The sequence below is a fragment of the Xenopus laevis genome, chromosome 1L (genome assembly GCF_017654675.1).
Source record: "Xenopus laevis strain J_2021 chromosome 1L, Xenopus_laevis_v10.1, whole genome shotgun sequence".
Lineage (NCBI taxonomy): Eukaryota > Metazoa > Chordata > Amphibia > Anura > Pipidae > Xenopus > Xenopus laevis.
This window is the reverse complement of record NC_054371.1, coordinates 129,036,078-129,056,274: the sequence shown is the minus strand read 5'-3', so window position 1 is coordinate 129,056,274 and position 20,197 is coordinate 129,036,078. Positions and strand designations below refer to the sequence as shown.

The following is a 20,197-nucleotide window of genomic DNA, read 5'->3' as shown; positions in this document are numbered from 1 at the left end:
TGCACTGTTGAACCATCCATATCCAGTTTCTTAGTACTTCTAGTGTTTAGCTGCCTACATAGTAGCAATGCAAAAGCATACTGTTGTATCTGCTCTTAAAGCAGACCAGTACTGTGACCGCTTTGTGTATAAGTAATTGCTGTCTGGTGGTTGAAGCAGTTTGTTTTTGTTGAGAATGATATTGAGTCAGAAATAGATAATGCTTTGCATGTCACTTTTTTTGTGAAGATTGCTTATTTATTTTGTATTTTGTTACAGGCATAAAATAAAGCGTGAAGATCTGGTGTCCATTGAAAAAATTATTGCAGACAGAGAAAGAGAGTGGGAAAGAAAATGGGAAAAGATCCTTGGGAAGTGCCCTTTCAGCCTCTTAAAAGGATTGAATCCAGTAGGTTTTGTTTTTTTGGGTTTTGTTGTATTTAAAGTTATATCGTACCCTACTGCATGTTTTCTGTTTTATACACTGTAAGGTGTATTTTCTTGAATATTCTGTGGATTATATTCTTATAAAAGTTTTTTTTAGATGTCATCAATTATATTCAGAGCTTAGTTAAGTAATTTCTCTCGCATGCTTCCCTGAAACTTTTGTATTTTAATAAAGTACCTACCATGCTTTTTTTTATATGGTCCTGAAACTCCTCTGTGACTCATATTTTACACAAGTCAGTAATTTGTTCACTATATTAAACCACTTAATCTAACCAGCATTGCCTGGGACATTTGCTATTACATCTTTAAAATAAAAAGAATCTTTCTTTAAAAAAAACCAAAAAACTAAGCTCCATGCATTGACTATCATTTGTGCTGCTTAGATTTTCTCAAAAAACACTTTGCTATCACTATTCAGATAGATAGGCCTGTACCCCGGCATCATTGGCTGGTAAACCAATTGGGTTTGGCATAACCAAGCTCAGCATCCTTGCAAACCCCCTTCATAAATGGTTTCTCCACTGCAACAATTAATGAGTACTTTACCAATACTATGGAATGGTGCAATCTGTGCACGCCTTTGTACAAGCTCAGTGACTTTACAAGAAGCACTCAAAAGTCATAAGAAGGAAAGATCATAGAAACTGGGGAGATTCCCCTCCAGTATAAACCTGACATAATGCATTTAAGTAGAAATGCTCGTAATGGTAAGTGTACTAGAAACGCTTAACCTCAGATCTATTACATGTTGCAATTAGAAGAAAGAAAAATGCCCCAAACTTGAAGCAACGCAGTTAGGGCCAAACCAGGGTAAGTTAATCTCCTGTATAACCCTAGAGAATTATCATGAAAAAATAAAATCATGTAATGTCCCTTTCCGATAACCTAATATCTTGAGATGGAAATTAACAATTCAGTAAATTGTTGTTCTGTGGTACTTTGATTTAAAATGTTATGGCTGGTTCTTTTAGTTTTTTCACCTTTCCCCTTACTGTGTGCATTGTGGAATAGCGATGGAGGGGTGCATTATGTACTGCATGTAGAGCTACATTCATGGTACGCCATTTTTTTTTTAAAGGCACTAGAATTGAACCCTCCTATGGCCCCTTTTTCATTTGACCCTGCTTCAGAAGAAGTTTTAAAAAGTAGTGTTTTTTGCCATTACCCAGCTTCTCTACAAGGTAAGTAGCCTTTTCTGACTAGTTTTACTTTCCTAAATATATAAATACTAATTAAAAATTGACTACTTACAAAATATCAAATATAGGTACAGCAAGTAGAAAAACAGAACAATTCCATCCAACACTTATAACGTGGTTCCTTATTGCCTATGACAATGTCCCCCAAGTGTTGCACATGCGCAAGTGAAGTTGTGCATATAGCATAAAAAGTCAAATGGCACACACTTCAGCAATTATGCTAAAACCTCCTTTATCAAGGCTGTACCTCCGAAACGTTGTGTGGAGATCTAAATAAATCACTTACATTTTAGCACAATTGCTAAAGTGTGTGCCATCTGACTTTTTATGCTATATGGAATACTCGAACCAATTTAAGCAGCAATGTTTCTGGATAGCGCACCACTATTGTATGAAGTTGTGCATATATGCATCTGACACACTCATTCACATTGAGACCATCCAAATCACCTTGGCGTATGTTTACTAAAGAGGGGCTCTCCCAAAACAAACTTGCTGATGTCCGCATTACCCAAAGCTATGCAAAGATATTCAAAAATATTCATATTTAGCATTTGAAAGGCTGCCAAATCGAAAACCAATATTCAAAACATGGGTTTAAAGGCAGTTAAGTTTAAAAATCTTGAATGTTTCACACTGCCTTAGTCTCGTATAGCACTCTCCCTCTTTCAAATGGGGGAGAAACTTGTTCCAGACCCATATACACCATACCTGTAGGGTCACCTCTGCGGCATTTGCTAAAATGTCAGAGAACACTATGGTTGTAGACTCCGTGTATTTTCTAATACCACATAGGGTGCCTAAAGTATATTTTTTTATTATGCCTTTTTTTTAACCATTCACTATTGTGACCAGCTGATATACAATTATTTGCACTCGTGGTTTACAGTATATAAATATATTTTTTTATCAGAGTATTCTCACAAAGAGAAGCCCTTAAAAGACTTCAATCAAGATCACAGTGGAGAGTTAGTACAAAGGCTAATTGGTGCCACAGTTTTAACACGCTCTGGAAGGTATGTATCTATAAGTATGACTCGTTCTGTATTTTAAATATGGTTTCCAGTGTTTATTTGACCTTTGACAGACATCAAGAACCTGAGGAAGAAAAAAAGCTAAATATTTGAACCCATTCTTTTTAAAGAGAGAATTTGCCATGGTCATTCAGTTGGACTTGTGTAAAATAATGCATAAACTCTATAACTGCAAAAAAATAACACTTATTTTTACAGACAATTACAATCTCTGAGATTGAGAGGAAACCATGATGGTCTGCCTCTGATAATTACCCCCCTTTAAAATGCAGTGTTGTACCATGTTAGCCCCTGATCAGCATAGACTAAGTGAAAACTTGTATTTGTTAACTTAGTAGATAATAATATGTGAGCTTTTGGGAACTTAGGTCCCTGTTTCAGGAAAGTGCAGATGTCAAATCCCCCCCCCCCAGCTGTATCGGGGTGACATTGACTATTGATGTTCTTACTGTTAGTTTTATATGCATTTATAAAAGCGCCAACAAACCACTACAGTAGGTAATGAGGGCCCTGCCTGCAAGTACTTTCAATCTATTAAACATTGATATCAATAGCTTCTGTAAAGCTCACATTTTATAAACTACAAATTTAGCCAATAATAAGTATCTCTCTGTATTTCCCCATTGGAGTGCATTACCTTGTTCCATGTTGGAGTCATGTATTCTGGAGTTTTAAGTCTCTGCTTTCCAGAGAATCTGTGCCCAGCCAACCAAGTTTTATCCAGCTTACAGGCAGGAGCAGTGTGCTCAGCCATTGAGGAGGCAGGTCATGCACAGGATTACTGCCTGCGTTTTGGCACTTTGTTTATATACCGTACCTTTTTTTTTCTCTTTTACTAAGCCCAACTGAATCCACTCTCTAACAATCAATAAAAAGGGGGGGGGAGCACATTTAAGAAAGCTTTGTTTTTGCTATACCTGTAGTGATTAGTGGCATCTACCCATTAAAAAAAGCGTTTTTCTTAAGGGTATTTAGTTAATTGAACCATGTGTATGATTCTTACAATTATTGCATAAACAAACACACACGAATTAAAGTGACTTTGAATTCCTGTATTTTGCATCCTTTATTTTCCTTTTAAACAGTTTTTTTGTTGTTTTGTTAAGGAAGTCAACATCTTCTCTTGGAATGGCAACTCCAAATAGACGCAGAATGTCTCTAAATGAAAGAGTATGTATATTACTGAATACTAATGAACACTTTGAGATAGTAAGCATATTCTTCTGCTTATGGTTTCATCTTAGAGTAAGGTCACATTGGGCGATTTGGGGAGATTTAGTAGCCTGGTGACTAATCGCCTCGTCTTTGCGGCGACCAATCTCCTGAATGCCTTACCTCTGTCTTGCGCCGGCTAAATTTAAAAATCACCTGCGGCATGGCACCCACGTCGTTTTGTATTCCGAAGTTGGCTCGCGAGGAAACTTCGGGCGACGCGTGTGCCATGCCGCAGACGATTTTTCATTTTATCCGGCGCAAGACAGGTAAGGCATTTGGGTAGATTGGTCGTCGCAAAGACGAGGCGATTAGTCGCCAGGCTACTAAATCTCCCCAAATCGCCCAGTGTGACCTTACCCTTAGGGTAGCTACTTTCTGCAAGAAGCAGATATCACAAGAATTATATATCTAGGTATAACATTTGGTCTGGCCCTACTTCTGACAGAGTCCTGCAGTGGGTCAGGTACCTGCGGGTTACCCGCAAAAAACTGCTTCACCTACTTTAAGAGTAATCTGTTGCTGCAAAGCTTTCGCAGCCACCTAGATTGACCAATGCTATTCATGTATCTACACTTTCTTTGGGCTGCTCTGGTCAAGCTTGTTGGTACCTGCCTTATTAGCATTATGCAATTACTTTTCTTTAATTATTGCACAAGCCTGCTCTTATACCTCTCCCCTGCTCTGACACTATATAGTGGCATTTATAGGATTTCCTGCAGTGAATAGGATACATAGTTATGTCATTCTTTGTTTCTACATTAGCTTCAAGTTGTTTTTTTTGTATATGTTTCCTGATGCTTTTGTGTTTATGCACACAGCATGGGATTGTTCATGTTGATATTATATCATTTACAATATTGCGGCACCATTTTGGTAAGGTAGTGTATTTAGGGGGTTTTGCAACACCATTTGATGGTTTGTTCTCTCTGAAGGTCACACATTGTGACCAAAACCATGGTATAACAACTTTTTTTTTATTTTTTTGACCTGAATAGTGCAGTACTCTGTCACTTTATTTTTCATCTGCACCCAGGCAAACTGTTCTATTAAAGTGTGTGCTTCTTCAACTTTGCCTGTGTCCAGACTCCACTGCCAATATTCATCCAGATGAATGTGCACACATCACAGGTCTTATCTTGAGACAGAAATGCTTTATAAACTATTTTGCCCATACTTGAGCCTTTTTTAATATGCACACAAACAAAAAATCACTCACTGATGAACTGCTGCTTCACATGGAATACAGTCATATGAAAAAGTTTGGTAACCCCTCTCAGCTTGCAATAACTCCACTGTCAACAAAAAAGATAAGTGGTATGTTTTTCATTTTCCAGGATGGGGTGTTTTCTGAAGCAGTATTTAGTTGTATGAAATTAAATCAAATGTGAAAAACTGGTTGTGCGAAAATTTGGCTACCCTTGTAATTCTTCTGATTTGAATGCATATAACTGCTCAATACTGATTACTGGCAACACCAAATTGGTTGGAATAGCTTGTTAAGCCTTAAGCCTAGGCAGGTGTGTCCAATCATGAGAAAAGGTATTTAAGGTGGCCAATTGCAAGTTGTGCAGAGGTTGTCTCAGAGGTTTTAACTGTCTGTTTCAACCATAAGGAATTTAACCAGGAAATGGAAGGCCAGTTCTGGCAGGCCAGGAGTGGAATATGCAGAGGATTGTGAGTGGTTACAGCCACCCCAAAGATCACCTCCAAAGACCTGCAAAGAACCTCTTGCAGCACAATTTGCACAAAGAACATCTGTATGGCAAGGTGATGAGAAAGAAGCCCTTTCTGCACTCACACTTCAAACAGTCGCTTGCTGTATGCAGAAGCTCATTTAGACAAGCCAAAGTCATTTTGGAACAAAGTGCTTTGAACTGATGAGAGAAAAATTTAACAAACAAGGGAAAGTTGTGCTTACCACTAATTTTTAAAACCATTAGGCGGGGGATGCAACGAAGCTGTGACCACAAAATACATATAGACAAATACAAGAGTCCGCTGCACTCAACACATTATCAATATATTTAAGATAGACATTTCTCTGTCCTCTTAGGGGGACACAGGGACCGATGGGGTTAAGCTCCATACTCCAGGAGGCAGGACACTTGATAATTAATTAAGGGGCGTGGCCTACTTGGCTTAACCCCGCACACTGTGCTCAACATTCAGTTTTTCAAGTGTCCTGCTACCAGGAGGATGGACTTCCCTAGAGTGGGAAATATTCTACGGTCAGATTCACTCACACCCGGGGTGAAACCTGGAGCAGGGCTGCCTGCATCCTCAAAGTTAACCCCCATCATGGATTAATTCACCGGGGTCAATCGTTGGCCTAATGGCTATAACGACCACCCAGACAGTGCCTGCTTCCATTGGGTCGACAGAGGGTCTGGCCGCAGTGAATACACAGTAGGTGATTGGTTTCTACAATGGCCATTATGCTATTGTTGCTCCGTTTATCACAGGGGTCACTCACCCCCCCCCCCTTCCCATCCCTTATCCGCACCTAGCAGCTGCCCTTCTAACAGCCTCACTTGTCTGCTTCACCAGGGGAGGATATCTCTCTCCTCTAGTTGGTTTCCATAGGCAAACTAAGCAGCATACCTTAACTGGAGGAGTTCCACCAGAGGCTCTGTGCATGGCGCATGTTAGGAGGAGGGCTGAGGCATACTAGCGCCGCAGCGTTTTGGCGCCTAGTGCCATTTTGGATCCGGTCCGCAGTGGAACGCAAATGCGTTCCAGCGGCCATTTTGTTCCACTAACGCTGCGGAACACACTGCGAGGAGCACGCACACACACTCCAGAGTGCTAGCAAGTGCAGGGAAGTGGAAGCAGAACCATATTGGCCTGTTTTTATATCTGCTGAGCAAGGATATCTGCTGTTACAGTAGCTGCTACTTGTTTCAGCCCTGCACACTGTCTCACCACTCAGGTGATATCCATGGCAGAAGGTAGGCCAGTTTGTCTATTTACCAGGGCAGGGGGGAGAGCACCCACCATAGCTCAGGTAACCTATTTTACTTGTACAAAATGTCAGACAAAAATTGCAGGGGGCCAGAGTGAACCGCTGTGCAGACCTTGTTCAATGGGACAAGGGAATTCAGCAGCTTCAGGGGACAACCTTGTTCCAACTGGGGCACAAGAAGAGAACACTGAGTCAGGAACTCCCCCACACCAGCCAGGGCCCAGCCGGGCGCAAGATATGGCGGCCCCTCTCTGGGCAGTTCAGCTTTCACAATCCCTAGCATCTCTACAAGGGCTTCCAGCCATTGCAGATAATTTAGGAAAAGCCTTGGCTAAGTTCAGTCATAGACCAAGCGCCAAACGCAAACGCTCTGATGACTCCAAAGGCGATACCCTAGCGGATGCATCCCCAGACGAGTCGTCTGTAGAACAGCTTTCTTCCCAGTCAGAAAGCGAAATTCCACCCTCAGATGTATCCTCGGGGGAGGAAGAGGAGAATCAAGACGGTGACAGAGACCGTGATTCCCAACATGATGTGGATAAAATCATCAAAGGGGTGATCGAAATACTCAATATTTCACAAGCACCAAAACAAACTGAAACATCAAGACTATTCAAGAGACAACATAAATCCACAATAGTATTTCCATCACACGAGCAGTTGATGGATATGATACAGGATGAATGGAACAATCCAGAACGAAAGTTTCAAGCTACAAGAAAGTTCTCAAAGGCCTACCCCTTTTCCAAAGAACTAGTGGAGAAGTGGAAAAATCCACCAGTAGTGGATGCTCCAGTTTCCAGACTGTCAAAATCCACCACTCTGCCAGTAACTGACGCGGCTGCTTTTAAAGATCCATCAGACAGACGGCTGGAAGGGTTCCTAAGAGCAATCTACTCGTCCTCTGGTTCGACCCTGAGACCCAGCTTAGCATCAGCCTGGGTGTCCAGAGCTATTCAAGCATGGGCTGAATCACTGGTCAAGGACATCCAAGAAGGAGTACCCAGAACTGACCTGAGTTCCAAGAAATCACTAACTTCGCTGCCATTCAAGGGCCAACGGTTGTTTGGAGAGGAACTTGAGAAAATAATTTCACAAGCAACAGGAGGGAAAAGCACCTTTCTCCCTCAGGCGAAGAATAGATCCACAGGAACAGCTAGACGTGGAAAAAATTTTCGTGGCCAAAGCGGACGTTATTCACGTAAAAGCAGTCCACCACAACGTTCACACTTTCGGAGCAAAACCAATGATAAGGGCCGTCCTCCATGGAAGGCCAACAAAACCTTCAACAAACCTACAGGAGATAATTCTACCTCAGCATGACTGGGCATTCCTTCCGGAATCGCTAGAACAAATAGGGGGCAAACTACTACGATTCCGGGAGGTGTGGATCCATCACTCTTCAGATGCATGGGTCAACGAAATAGTCACAGAAGGCTATCACCTCGACTTCACAAATTCACCCCCCAGAAAATTCCTTATGTCCAGAGTACCATCTCATCCCAAGAAGGCTCAAGCCTTTCTACAGTGCATTACCAAGCTGGAAAACACTGGGGTAATTATACCAGTGCCACAGCCGGAGAGATTCTTGGGGTTTTACTCCAATCTGTTTATAGTACCGAAGAAGGACGGGTCCTTCAGGCCGGTCTTAGATCTCAAACAGCTGAACAAGTTTATTCGGTCCATTCGCTTCAAGATGGAAACACTTCGTTCAGTGATACGAGGAATGGAGCACGGACAGCTCATGATGTCGTTAGACATCAAGGATGCATACCTCCATGTTCCGATTTGGGCCCCTCACCAGAAATATCTAAGATTCGCCTTTGCGAACCAACACTTTCAGTTTGCGGCACTTCCGTTTGGACTTTCCTCAGCGCCCAGGGTGTTCACCAAACTCATGGCGGTATCGGCAGCAACCTTACGCCTACAAGGAATATCGGTGACGCCATACCTGGACGACCTTCTTCTGAAAGCCAGATCAGAAGAGAAGGCCAAAGAGGATCAAGGCAATTCGACTTTTGCAGAGCTTCGGCTGGACCATCAATTGGTCAAAGTCCAATTTACAGCCCAGCTACCAGATGATATTCCTAGGCCTGGAATTCAACACAATGACACAAATAGTATGTCTTCCACTAGAAAAACAATACAAGATCAGAGATCAAGTACAATCACTGCTCTCACACCAGAGGCCAACAGTCCACATGGCGATGAAAGTACTGGGACTGATGGTGTCGACCATCGAGGCGGTACTGTTTGCACAGATTCACCTACGAGCCTTACAAGAGAACATACTCTCATCTTGGAAAGGAGGTCTCTTGTCTCGAGTGATACGTCTCTCTCAGGCAACAAAGGAGAGTCTCCAGTGGTGGTTGATCACGGACAGTTTGACCAACGGCCAATCCTGGGCGACTCCAAATTGGAATGTCATCTCCACAGACGCCAGCCTAAAAGGCTGGGGGGCCACATGGAACAACCTATCCGCACAAGGTCAATGGTCTCTCGAGGAATCCAAACTACCCATCAACATCCTAGAGTTGAGGGCCGTAAAGCAAGCGCTACTCCATTGGTCTCACCGTCTTCACCAAAGACCAGTTCGCATCCAAAGCGACAACGTCACCACAGTGGCGTACATAAATCGTCAGGGAGGAACACGCAGCAAAGCAGCACTGAAGGAAGCACAAATGATATTGGGATGGGCGGAGACCAACCAAGTCCGATTGTCGGCCATTCACATTCCAGGAGTGTCCAACACAAAAGCAGATTTCCTCAGCCGAAATCAGGTACAACCGGGCGAGTGGGAACTTCATCCGGAAGCCTTCATGATGCTAGTGAATCTCTGGGGCCAATCTGATCTGATGGCCTCCAGAACAAATCGAAAAGTTGACACGTTCTTTGCTCGATCCCGAGACTCACTAGCGGCAGGGGTAGACGCCATGACTCAACCCTGGTCATTCAACCTGGCGTACATCTTCCCTCCGCTTCCGATGCTACCTCGAGTCCTCAAGAAGATCAGACAATCCGATATCACCGTAATCGTGATAGCTCCCTATTGGCCTCGAAGAACATGGTTCTCCGATCTACAAGAATTGTCGATAGAACAACCGATCCGGCTTCAATGCAGACCAGACCTGCTCAGCCAGGGTCCAGTAACACACCACAATCCCGGACTGTTCGCTTTGACGGGATGGCTGTTGAGGCATCCATCTGGCGAAGAAAGGGGATAACTGAAGAAGTTATATCAACAATGCTAAGAGCACGGAAACCAACTTCTTCCAAGTCCTATCACAGGGTGTGGTTTTCCTATTTCACTTGGTGTGAAGAACTCGGATTGACTTTTCTGGAACTCAACATTCCTAGAATACTTTCCTTCCTACAGCGAGGCCTACAACTAGGCCTAAAACTCAGTTCCCTGAAAGTACAGATATCGGCATTGTCTATTCTGTTCCAACATCGGCTAGCAACAGATGATACCATATGGACCTTTCTGCAAGGAGTGGCACATGTAAGTCCTCCATTTCATCCGCCTGTTGCAGGTTGGGATCTCAATCTGGTGCTAGAGGCCTTGCTTGAGCCACCGTTTGAACCAATGCATTCAATTTCTGATACCTGGCTCACGTACAAGACGGTATTTTTAGTGGCAATCTCGTCTACCAGAAGGGTGTCTGAACTGAGTGCTCTATCCTGTGAACCGTCATTTCTGGTGTTCCACAAGGACAAGGCAGTTTTACTAACAGTTCCTTCATTTCTACCCAAGGTGGTGTCATCCTTCCACATTAATCAGGAAATTATAGTCCCATCATTGTGTCCAGATCCCAAGAATGAGAAAGAACGACGTCTCCACAATCTAGACGTTGTCCGAGCACTTCGGTGGTACCTTGAACGGTCAAAGCCCTTTAGGAAATCTCAAACACTATTTGTTCTTCCAGTTGGTCCTCGTAAGGGTCTTCCAGCTTCAAAGACAACCATTGCCAGGTGGATCAAACAAACCATCAGACAAGCTTACCTGTCTAGAAGAAGGACACCACCACAGGGTGTCAAAGCTCATTCCACAAGAGCAATGGGAGCCTCATCGGCATGGCGCAATGCCGCTTCATTGGATCAGATCTGCAGAGCGGCTACCTGGTCCTCCGCTCATACTTTTACTAAATTCTACAGACTCGACACAACATCTTCAGCTGAGGCCGCTCTCGGTCGCAAGGTGTTGCAGTCTGTTTTACACTAATTACGTTCATTGGCTCGTCCCACCCTGCTGTTCTGGGACTGCTTTAAGTCCCCATCGGTCCCTGTGTCCCCCTAAGACGACAGAGAAAATTGGATTTTTTGATACTCACCGTTAAATCCATTTCTCTGTAGTCGAAAGGGGGACACAGGGCTTCCCGCCCTCGGACGAGCCGTTGACCAGATGGTCGTGTCCAGGATAGTCCCTGGCTTTCATTCTGTCATAGTTATTAATCAGTTATAATGTTCAGTTACACATATGGTTAAAATTGGAACAAACTGAATGTTGAGCACAGTGTGCGGGGTTAAGCCAAGTAGGCCACACCCCTTAATTAATTATCAAGTGTCCTGCCTCCTGGAGGATGGAGCTTAACCCCATCGGTCCCTGTGTCCCCCTTTCGACTACAGAGAAATGGATTTAACGGTGAGTATCAAAAAATCCAATTTTTGTGCATACTGCTACTAAAAAATGCCTTACCCTTTAAACAAAACGGGGGTTATTTGTCCATATATTGCAATATATTAAAGCTGGCCAACTAAGTCATCCCATATCTGGCCAGTCCTATGCTCAATTTTCATCTGATTCATTAAGACTTCTATTGCTTCATTATACATTTTACAAAGGGACTAAGTTTTACCTGCAACTTATTAGCTACTTTCAAAGTAAAACTCCCAAACTTGGCTGTCCTTTTATTAGACACCAGTGGGATCACCTGACTATAGCTGGGAAGGGTGGGAGCTACAACATGGAGCTGGTCACTGCTCCTGTATAACTATAACAAACATAGATAAAACGAGATAAAGATTTTGTTATTTGGTCATAACAAAAGTGTTTTGCATGGCGGAAGAAGAACACTGCATTCCAAGAAAAACACCTGCTTCCTACTGTCAAATTTGGAGGAGGTTCCATCATGCTGTGGGGCTGTGTGGCTAGTTCAGGGACTGGGGCCCTTGTTTAAGTTGATAAAATGAATTCAACCCAATATCCACAAATTCTTCAGGATAATGTTCAAGCATCAGTCACAAAGTTAAAGTTACGCAAGGGTTGGATATTCCAACAAGACAATGACCCTAAACACACTTCAAAATATACAAAGGAATTTATGCAGAGCGAGAAGTACAATATTCTGGATTGGCCATCGCATTCCCCCAACTTGAATATCATTGAGAATCTATGGAATGATTTAAAGCAGGCTGTCCATGCTAGGCAGCCATCAAATCGAACTGAACTGGAGAGATTTTGTATGGGCAAATTGTCAAAAATACCGCCATCCAGAATCCAGACACTCATCAAAGGCTATAGAAGGTGTCTAGAGGCTGTTACATTTGCAAAAGAGGCTCAACTAAGTATTGATGTAATATCTCTGTTGGGGTGCCCAGCATTATGCACCTGTCTAATTTTGTTATGATACATATTGTATATTTTCTGTTAATCCAATAAACTTTGCCACTGCTGAAATACTGTTTCCATAAGGCATGTTCTATATTAAAAGGAAGTTGCTACTTTGAAAGCTCAGCCAATGATCAGCAAAACTCCAAAGAATTAAGCGGGGTTCCCAAACTTTTTCATATGACTAGTTTCTTTTATCCTTTTACTTTTTGCTATTTACCATGTCACTTTGTATCCATACGCTTTATCTTTATCGGATACTTTAGCTTGAAGATATTACATGATGAATTTTAGATGATGTGAGTGATATGTTACAGGTTATAAGAAATGTCATTGAACTTTTTGGTTATTTTAATTTATGCACTTAGATTGCTGCATGTATATGTTATGACCCCACGGACCTTCTTCTGCCTCTAGGGGTTTATAAGTTCTCTGAAAACTGCTCTATGGTATTTGCTTGATAATATTTAGCAAATTTAATTTTGACAGAACTTTAATATCCTTTATTTTTAGATTTAGAGGCTGACTTGTAATATTTGTTCTTTATTTATTTTGTCCATGCTGTAATTTTTTTAATGGCTTTTTATTTTACACTCCCCAATCGACAGGAATTTCAGACTCCAACCATGAGTGATCGAATAGGATTCCAAAGGACTCCAAGTTCTGCAGTACAAAAGAGAAGGGCTGATGTGAGCTGGAAAACTGCAGCAAATAGCCCATTGCCCTGTACACCAACACCCTACAAACAAGATCCCAAGAATATGGCGCGACAGCAACTTGCTCAGCAGGTTAGGGCTAGCTGTTATTTCTAATATAGAATAAACTTGCTCACTGTTTAGTTTCATGATTGTATGAATATTGGAAGAAGACATGCTTTAGACCTGTAAAGGTGTAGTTCCGAATCTTGTTTCTGAAATCTCTTTTCTTGCCATTTTTTAAAAAGAGAGGGTTTAAAAATTAATATTTTATTTTCTCCTCCTCTCATTGTAAGTTAGGTCAACAAGCTAAATGTAAAGGGAAACTATACCACTGATCATTGCCGGTCTCTATGAAAATATATTGCATGCCCATATGTAAAACACTGCTCCATCGAAATAAACTATTTTCCTAAAAAAATATACCTTTCTAGTAGTATATGTCATTGGCTAATCCTATATATAAAAACTTCCATTTTAACTATTAAGGACTGCTCCAGAGGCTCATACCATTAATTGTGCCCACACACAAGTATTCATTCCAATAATGTTCCTTTAAAATTCAATACATTAGTTGAAGTAACAGAGATAACTTAGCAGCTAATTTATCAATTATAACAGATGATCTTTTAGAGACTAAGTTAGGGATCTGATAAGGACTGAAGCTACAGCTACTTCTGAAAAATGTCTACTAATGTATTCATTTGTAAAAGGTTAGAATGTCTGTAGAGCTACTTCTGTAAACTTATGGTGTACTATTTGAAAATACGTTCTGTAAATACATGTATCTACTTTTGTTGCTTTATAACAAATCATTTCTGCTGGCACATACTATACTGATTAGGAGTAGTTCAGCATTATACAGCAATAACTTAATTGTTTGTGTTAATTTAATTTGGCCAGGTTGCTGACTACATTGTTTCCGAATCACCAAGATCCTCGGGAGGAAGGGGAATGGAGCTTGATGACTTGTTAGGAGTTTTATCCTCAGATCCCTTCTTATCCAGAAAAGAAATTCCTAGAACTCCTGAAAATTTGAGTGAGTTTTTTTTTTTTAATAAATCTTGTTATTCTTGCCCTCTAAAACCACGCACGTACACACGCACGCACGCACACATACATTTTCAATGATCTCTAAGCTAAAAAGTAAGTGATTTTTTTTTTTGGTCAGCTCACTTGGCAGAAACTGCCCATGCTATTCTTTTGTCAATCAGTGATCCTATAATACAAACATGAATGAGTTCTAAGGAGCAGAATTTCGTTTGCCTATTTTTGATCCAAAGGTGGTGTTTAACCAGATTGGCCTTCAATAGTTCATAGCATAATGTCTGTGGGGGACACGGGCACTATGTGCATGAAGTTCCTGCAGTTTGGAGAACGGACACTAAGATGTTAACTCCTCCCTATGCTCCATCCCCTGTCTCTTCCTGTTTAGAGTCCGTTTCTTTTTAGTGTCCTCAGAAGGTAGACACGGATGATACACTGTGGCTGGAGCAAGTGATAAGAACTGCGGTTTAGGTCATGCCACACTGAGGCTAGTGACTTATAAGTACAGTGCCTCCCCAGCCAAATATTTGGCTTGTACCTACGTAAAAGTTCCATTGCCCATTATCCTTCCCGCTCTCCAGAGGCTGCAGGCATGCTCCACATTCCCTGTGGCTGCTGTTCCCGTTCCCAGGAGCTCTGCACCAGCCTAAAGGACTTAGCATAATAACATGGCCAAGTGTTCCTTCAACAGGGAAAAAAATCCGGGCTGCACTGTAGGCTGGTGAATCCTACCTCTGTCTGCACGCCCGAATACCCGTCCGTATACCCGCCCGCTGGCTTCCAAATGTCCACCTCCTCCCGGGTCCCCAGAGGACCGGGACCTTCCCTCTGAATAGGAGGGGCAAGTGGTCTCAGGAGAGGACACCGATCTGGATCAGGACTATGACTCAGAGTCTCAGAGAACACAGAGGTGGAGGGCTTGATGCAGACTATCCTTAAGACACTCAATATAGAGGAGACAGTTTCCCTTGCTGAACCAGGGAAGAATATATTCAAGAGACAAAGACCTCTCATGTTTTCCCAGCATACGAGCAACTAGACAACATTATCAAGCAGCGGTTGAAAACCCCAGATCAGAGGGTACAGGTAGTCACGTGTTTTGCACAGACTTACCCCTTTCCCCAGGACTACACAGATCTGTGTTTTTCACCACCTGCAGTTGACCCACGAATATCCAGACTGTCAAAAACTCCCGGTAGCTGATGCTGCATCAGTTAAGGACCCAATAGAGAAGAGGTTAGAGGGTTTTTGTAAGGCTACCTTCACTGCATCAGGAACGTCCTTTAGACCTTTTGTGATCGCCTGGATGGCAAAGGCAATGGAAGTCTGGGTGGAACAGGTATCACAGGGTCCAAAAAAACCCTCAACAGATCTCTTGCTGTCTCAGGTAGCAGATGCAACAGCATCTGTGACGTGGCACTAGATTTGGTAAAGTTGGTCGCCAAGGCTTCGGTGCAGTCCATAGCGGCCCGTTGCTCCCTATGGTTAAAGACATGAAAGACATTCAACACTTGAGAAAGAGCTCAGCTCGAAACATGTCCTGACACAATAAAGCACTTGAATTTTGCAGCAAAGTTCTGCCTACTGGACACATTATTAACCACAACTTTTTCATGATAGTTAGACATGGTCTGTGGAACGAACATCAAAAAGAGGTCCCTTGTGCGTCAAGGCAAGACAAGATGATATTTCAAGCGCCTCTTCATCTCCCTTAGAGGCCCAACCTGTTAACCCAGGGACCGATTGTCCACCCAAATTTACATCTGTGGGCTTTAACGGCATGGCTCTTGAGGCCTTAATTCTCAAGACACACAGGGCTCCCTCAGATGCCATTCCCACCATGTTACTGGCACAAGATATCCGGTCTTTTCTCAAGGAGGGAGTGTCTAGGACTAGCCTTGAGTTCCCTAAAGGTACAGGTCTCTGCACTTTCCATACTCTACAAGCTTCACTTACACGCTTCAGCCGAAGCCAGCTTCGGGAAGAAGGTGTTACAGACTTTTCTAAACTAAACCCAGTGGTCAGTGTCCCGCTCTCAGGGGTTGCTTTGGAACATCCCCATGGTGCCTGTGTCCCCCAATCTAAGGAAGAGAGAAAGGGATTTATTTATACTCACCGTTAAATACTTTTCTCTTCACCTACATTGGGGAAAACAGGCCGACCCTCCCTGTAATTTTTAATCCTGACTGCCTCTGCAGTTACCAGTGCAGTTAGTCAGGATACTCCTTGTTGGGGGTCTTGTTCAAATCAGCAAGTGCTGAGGGGGGAGGAGATTCCTCCTCTGCTTTGGATTGCCAGGGTGATGTTGCTCCTTCTTCGGTTGAAACTTACTCTGAACAGAAGAGGCAGTGGATAAAGCTGGAGCAGCTTCACTGGAGGAGTCACTGTTAACATCTTAGTGTCCGTTCTCCAACCTGCAGGAACTTTATTCCTATGGTGCCTGTGTCCCCCAGTGTAGGTGAAGAGAAAAGGATTTCATGGGGAGTAAAAAAAATTTTTTTAAACGACTGGTAAGATTATCCATATGGGTTGCCTCAACTGAAGAATTTTCCATTTGCTTTCTTTGAGTGTTTTTTACAGATGCAGCAAATCTATTATTTTCTTGAAGATTCCAAGTCCAAACCTTTATTTGCATATGCAACTTAAGGTAAAGGACTAAAAAGAGCCTTGTCCATTAAAATAAAAATCCTATGATTTTAAGTATTTGGTTGTGGTTTAGCCAGGAATTTGGATTTGTGGGTATCCGAATCCTTCTGAAAAAGGGAAAATCCTGCGTTCATTGCATCCCTAATATTTTGTCTGCCCAATTCAAAAAAGGAATATTTAGTACATTCAGTAATCTGTATCTCTATACTTTTAAAGGTAAAGTCACAGCATGATCACATGATGTTCAGGCTGTCACTAAATAAATCATTTTCTGCACAGTTTTAAAGAAGTGACTATAGTATATGCTTTTGCTCTGTTTATTTACTTTCAATTGGATCTCTATACAAAATCTATTTGGGCATAATTATGCTATTCTAAACAGCTTTCCAATGTAAAATAAATATTTTAAGTGGTTTTAAAATTTTGAAAATGTAGTTGCAATATTTGTTTATCCCTTTCTGCTCTCTGATTTTGGCTCTTGGAGGGGGTGGGAGGAACCTCAACTCCAGTGCTTCTCCAGGTCTGTTGACCAGCTGACTTGTGCTAATTTGTGTTACTTGTTTCGAACTGCAGTGCCTTTTATTTTGCCAAAGACAGTGCAACATTTTGATCACGGTTCACCCTAAGAGCAATATGGATGTCAAAAAAGTATATGTGCTTAAGCTTTTAAACAGTTGCTAGATTTTATGTATTAAGATATAACACATAACTATGGAGTTTTTATTCATGCTTCCAAACAGTTAAATAAATTCCATCCTTAATAACCATATACATCCACCCACCGACAAGTAGTACACTGAATATTTCTTGGTAAAATTTCCCAAGTTTTAATTGTAAGCATTTCTTTTTGTAGTTTCAGATATAAGAAGCTCGTGGAGAAAAGCTATCCAGAGTGAAGAATCTTCAGTTGTTGCAAGCCCTGTCGCAGCTCCTTGCATGGATTCAACAGCAGAGCTAGAATCTGCACATTGTAGTCAAATAGACTTGAGCATGGCCTGCTTTCTGTCTACCTCTCATGCTTCAGATCAGAATGATTGCTCAGGAACAAGAATTCCTCATAATACTGGTGGAAATAAAGCTTCTAGTTTTCACAGTGACGTTGTTCACCATGAAAGCATTGATCTGAAAAGTGAAATTGATTCATCACAGCCAGAAGATTTGATTCTTCCTATAAAGGAAAATGAGCCTGCCGATAAACTGATAAATCTCCTCGTTGACAAAAAAGAAAGTGAGAATGCTGACACACTGACCAATCCAGTGGAGTTTCTTTTCAGCAACCAGCCAATTAGTAAATTAATGGATAAAACCATGTTTATTTCTGTCGCTGGTCAAGAAAATCTGTCTGCGCATACAACCCTTTCATGGAATTCATCAAATATGATAACCAGTGATAGTAGTTCAGACACCCATGAGATCATCCAGTTTGGAATTTTGCATGAAACCCTGCCCGAGAATGCAGGTAACGTAAGTCTTAATAGCACGCTTAGTTTAGGGGGTAATGAGGAACCTTCTGAGAAAAGTGAATTACCAGACCATGACTTTACCTTTGATAGAAAAGAGCATTCATCCAGAAGCATGGAGGGTAAAATGGATATAAATTCCATTCGCAGTCGGTATGAAGCCCTCAAACGGACTTTAACATCTTTGACAGATGAAGAGTATCATGGTGATCCTGACACCTCTAATATGAGGTTCACCAAGCATAAATCTGAGTCAAGTCTCATACTTGGATCTGATGTGTACAGCCCTGTGGAAAAAGTTTTATCATTGGACTTGGAGTATTTAACTACTCCTTCACCAAAGGACAGAAAACTTTCTCTCCCGCAACTGATATCTTTTTCTCCAGAAACCATTCGTTCGGAAAAGCAAGAAGACCTTTTAGATGTTTTTGAGTCCCAAGGTGAGCTAATTTTATATATCTTTAGGGATGCACCAAATCCACTATTTTGGATGGGCCGAACCCCCGGATCCTTCACAAAAGATTCGGCTGAATACTGAACCGAATCCTAATTTGCATATACAAATTAAGGGCGGGAAGGCAAAAACATTTTTTACCTGTTTTGTGACAAAAAGGTCAAGTGATTTCACTCCTGCCCCTAATTTGCATATGCGAATTCGGTTTGGCCGGGCAGAAGGATTCGGTAGAATCCTGCTTCATAAAGCCGAATCCTGAACCGAATCCTGGATTCGGTGCATCCCTATATATCTTATTCGAGAAAACTTTGAAGTGGCTGTGTATATAGTTTGAAATCCTTCATTTTGCACAATACAATTCACTGCTTTCCCTGAATAGTATCTTTTTAAACCAGACCTCATGATCACTAAATCTAAAGAGTCGTGCTGGTATTCTTAGTTAGGATCAATTGCAAGGCACTTTTATGTTATTACAGAGAAAAAGGAAATCATTTTTTAAAATTTGGATTATTTAAATAAAATGCAGTCTATGCGAGATGGCAATTCTGTAATTTGGCGCTTTCTGGATAACAGGTTTCCGGATAACGGATCCCATACTTGTATTTTAACACAAGTCGTATTCGTTAAACCAATGTTTAACATAAGTGTATGCTGTGCCACTGAATGGCTTGCATATAGAGGAATAGCATGCTAGAGTAAAACCATAAGACTTGCTGATAGAAACTTCACACTGCATATTCTAAATCCATTTCTGGTGTCTGTGAGTGAGAGTTTTAGGTCTGCTGTGTAACAAATGTCTACAAAATGTGTGAATTTAAAAATTTAAAAAAACTTGCCATTTACTTTTTTTCACTTTCTCTTTTTTTAGATTTCGTAAACCCAAATAAAACCTTTGATTTTACGAGCTCTGGATTAGACCTACATAAAAGCACAGATGAAGGCCCGGAACAGCTAATTAAATTATGAAATTAAAGAATGTCTGATAGATTTGTAACATATGTTGATGGTTAATATTTGTAAATAAATAAACCATAGTTTAATGAATTGAAAAGCAACCATATAACTTTACCTTCCACCCCAAAAATGTGTAATCCACAGTGCTGAATGGCAAACACATACATTTTAAAAACATCTTCCATACAGACTGATGTGACATGCTAGAAAGCACAAAGTAAATCATCATTCCTTTATCAGATAATCTTAAATGACGGTATGAAAGTTTGCCTTTTAGTAAACTTGTAGTATGATGTAAGCAGTGTTGGCATGAAATTTTTTTCATTGCTATTAATATGTTGTTTTTTTGTGGGATTTCAATTGTTTTAGATTTTTGCTTGGCAGCTTTCCAATTTGGAATCACAACCAGCTTGTTGTTAGGGTCTAATATACCCTAGCAGGTTCCCAGTGGATTGCATTAAAGGGGTTGTTCACCAATACTTTTTTCAGTTCAG

At 41.5% G+C, this 20,197-nt stretch overlaps 1 protein-coding gene across 5 annotated transcripts in view; it reads left to right on the top strand.

Annotated features, from left to right (window-relative positions):
* The window catches only part of haus6.L (HAUS augmin like complex subunit 6 L homeolog), a 41,998-nt gene extending 22,004 nt beyond the window's left edge, over positions 1 to 19,994 (top strand). For 4 of the 5 annotated variants that reach the window (XM_041560666.1, XM_041582382.1, XM_018250513.2 and 1 more), the window contains 8 exons: positions 259 to 388; positions 1,508 to 1,610; positions 2,542 to 2,644; positions 3,769 to 3,832; positions 13,056 to 13,235; positions 14,046 to 14,181; positions 17,689 to 18,735; positions 19,618 to 19,994. In XM_041560666.1, coding sequence (XP_041416600.1) covers positions 259 to 388; positions 1,508 to 1,610; positions 2,542 to 2,644; positions 3,769 to 3,832; positions 13,056 to 13,235; positions 14,046 to 14,181; positions 17,689 to 18,735; positions 19,618 to 19,715 — 1,861 coding nt within the window. In that variant the 3' untranslated portion in view covers positions 19,716 to 19,994. 5 annotated transcript variants of the gene reach the window in all.
* The last annotated feature ends 203 nt before the right edge of the window (positions 19,995 to 20,197 follow it).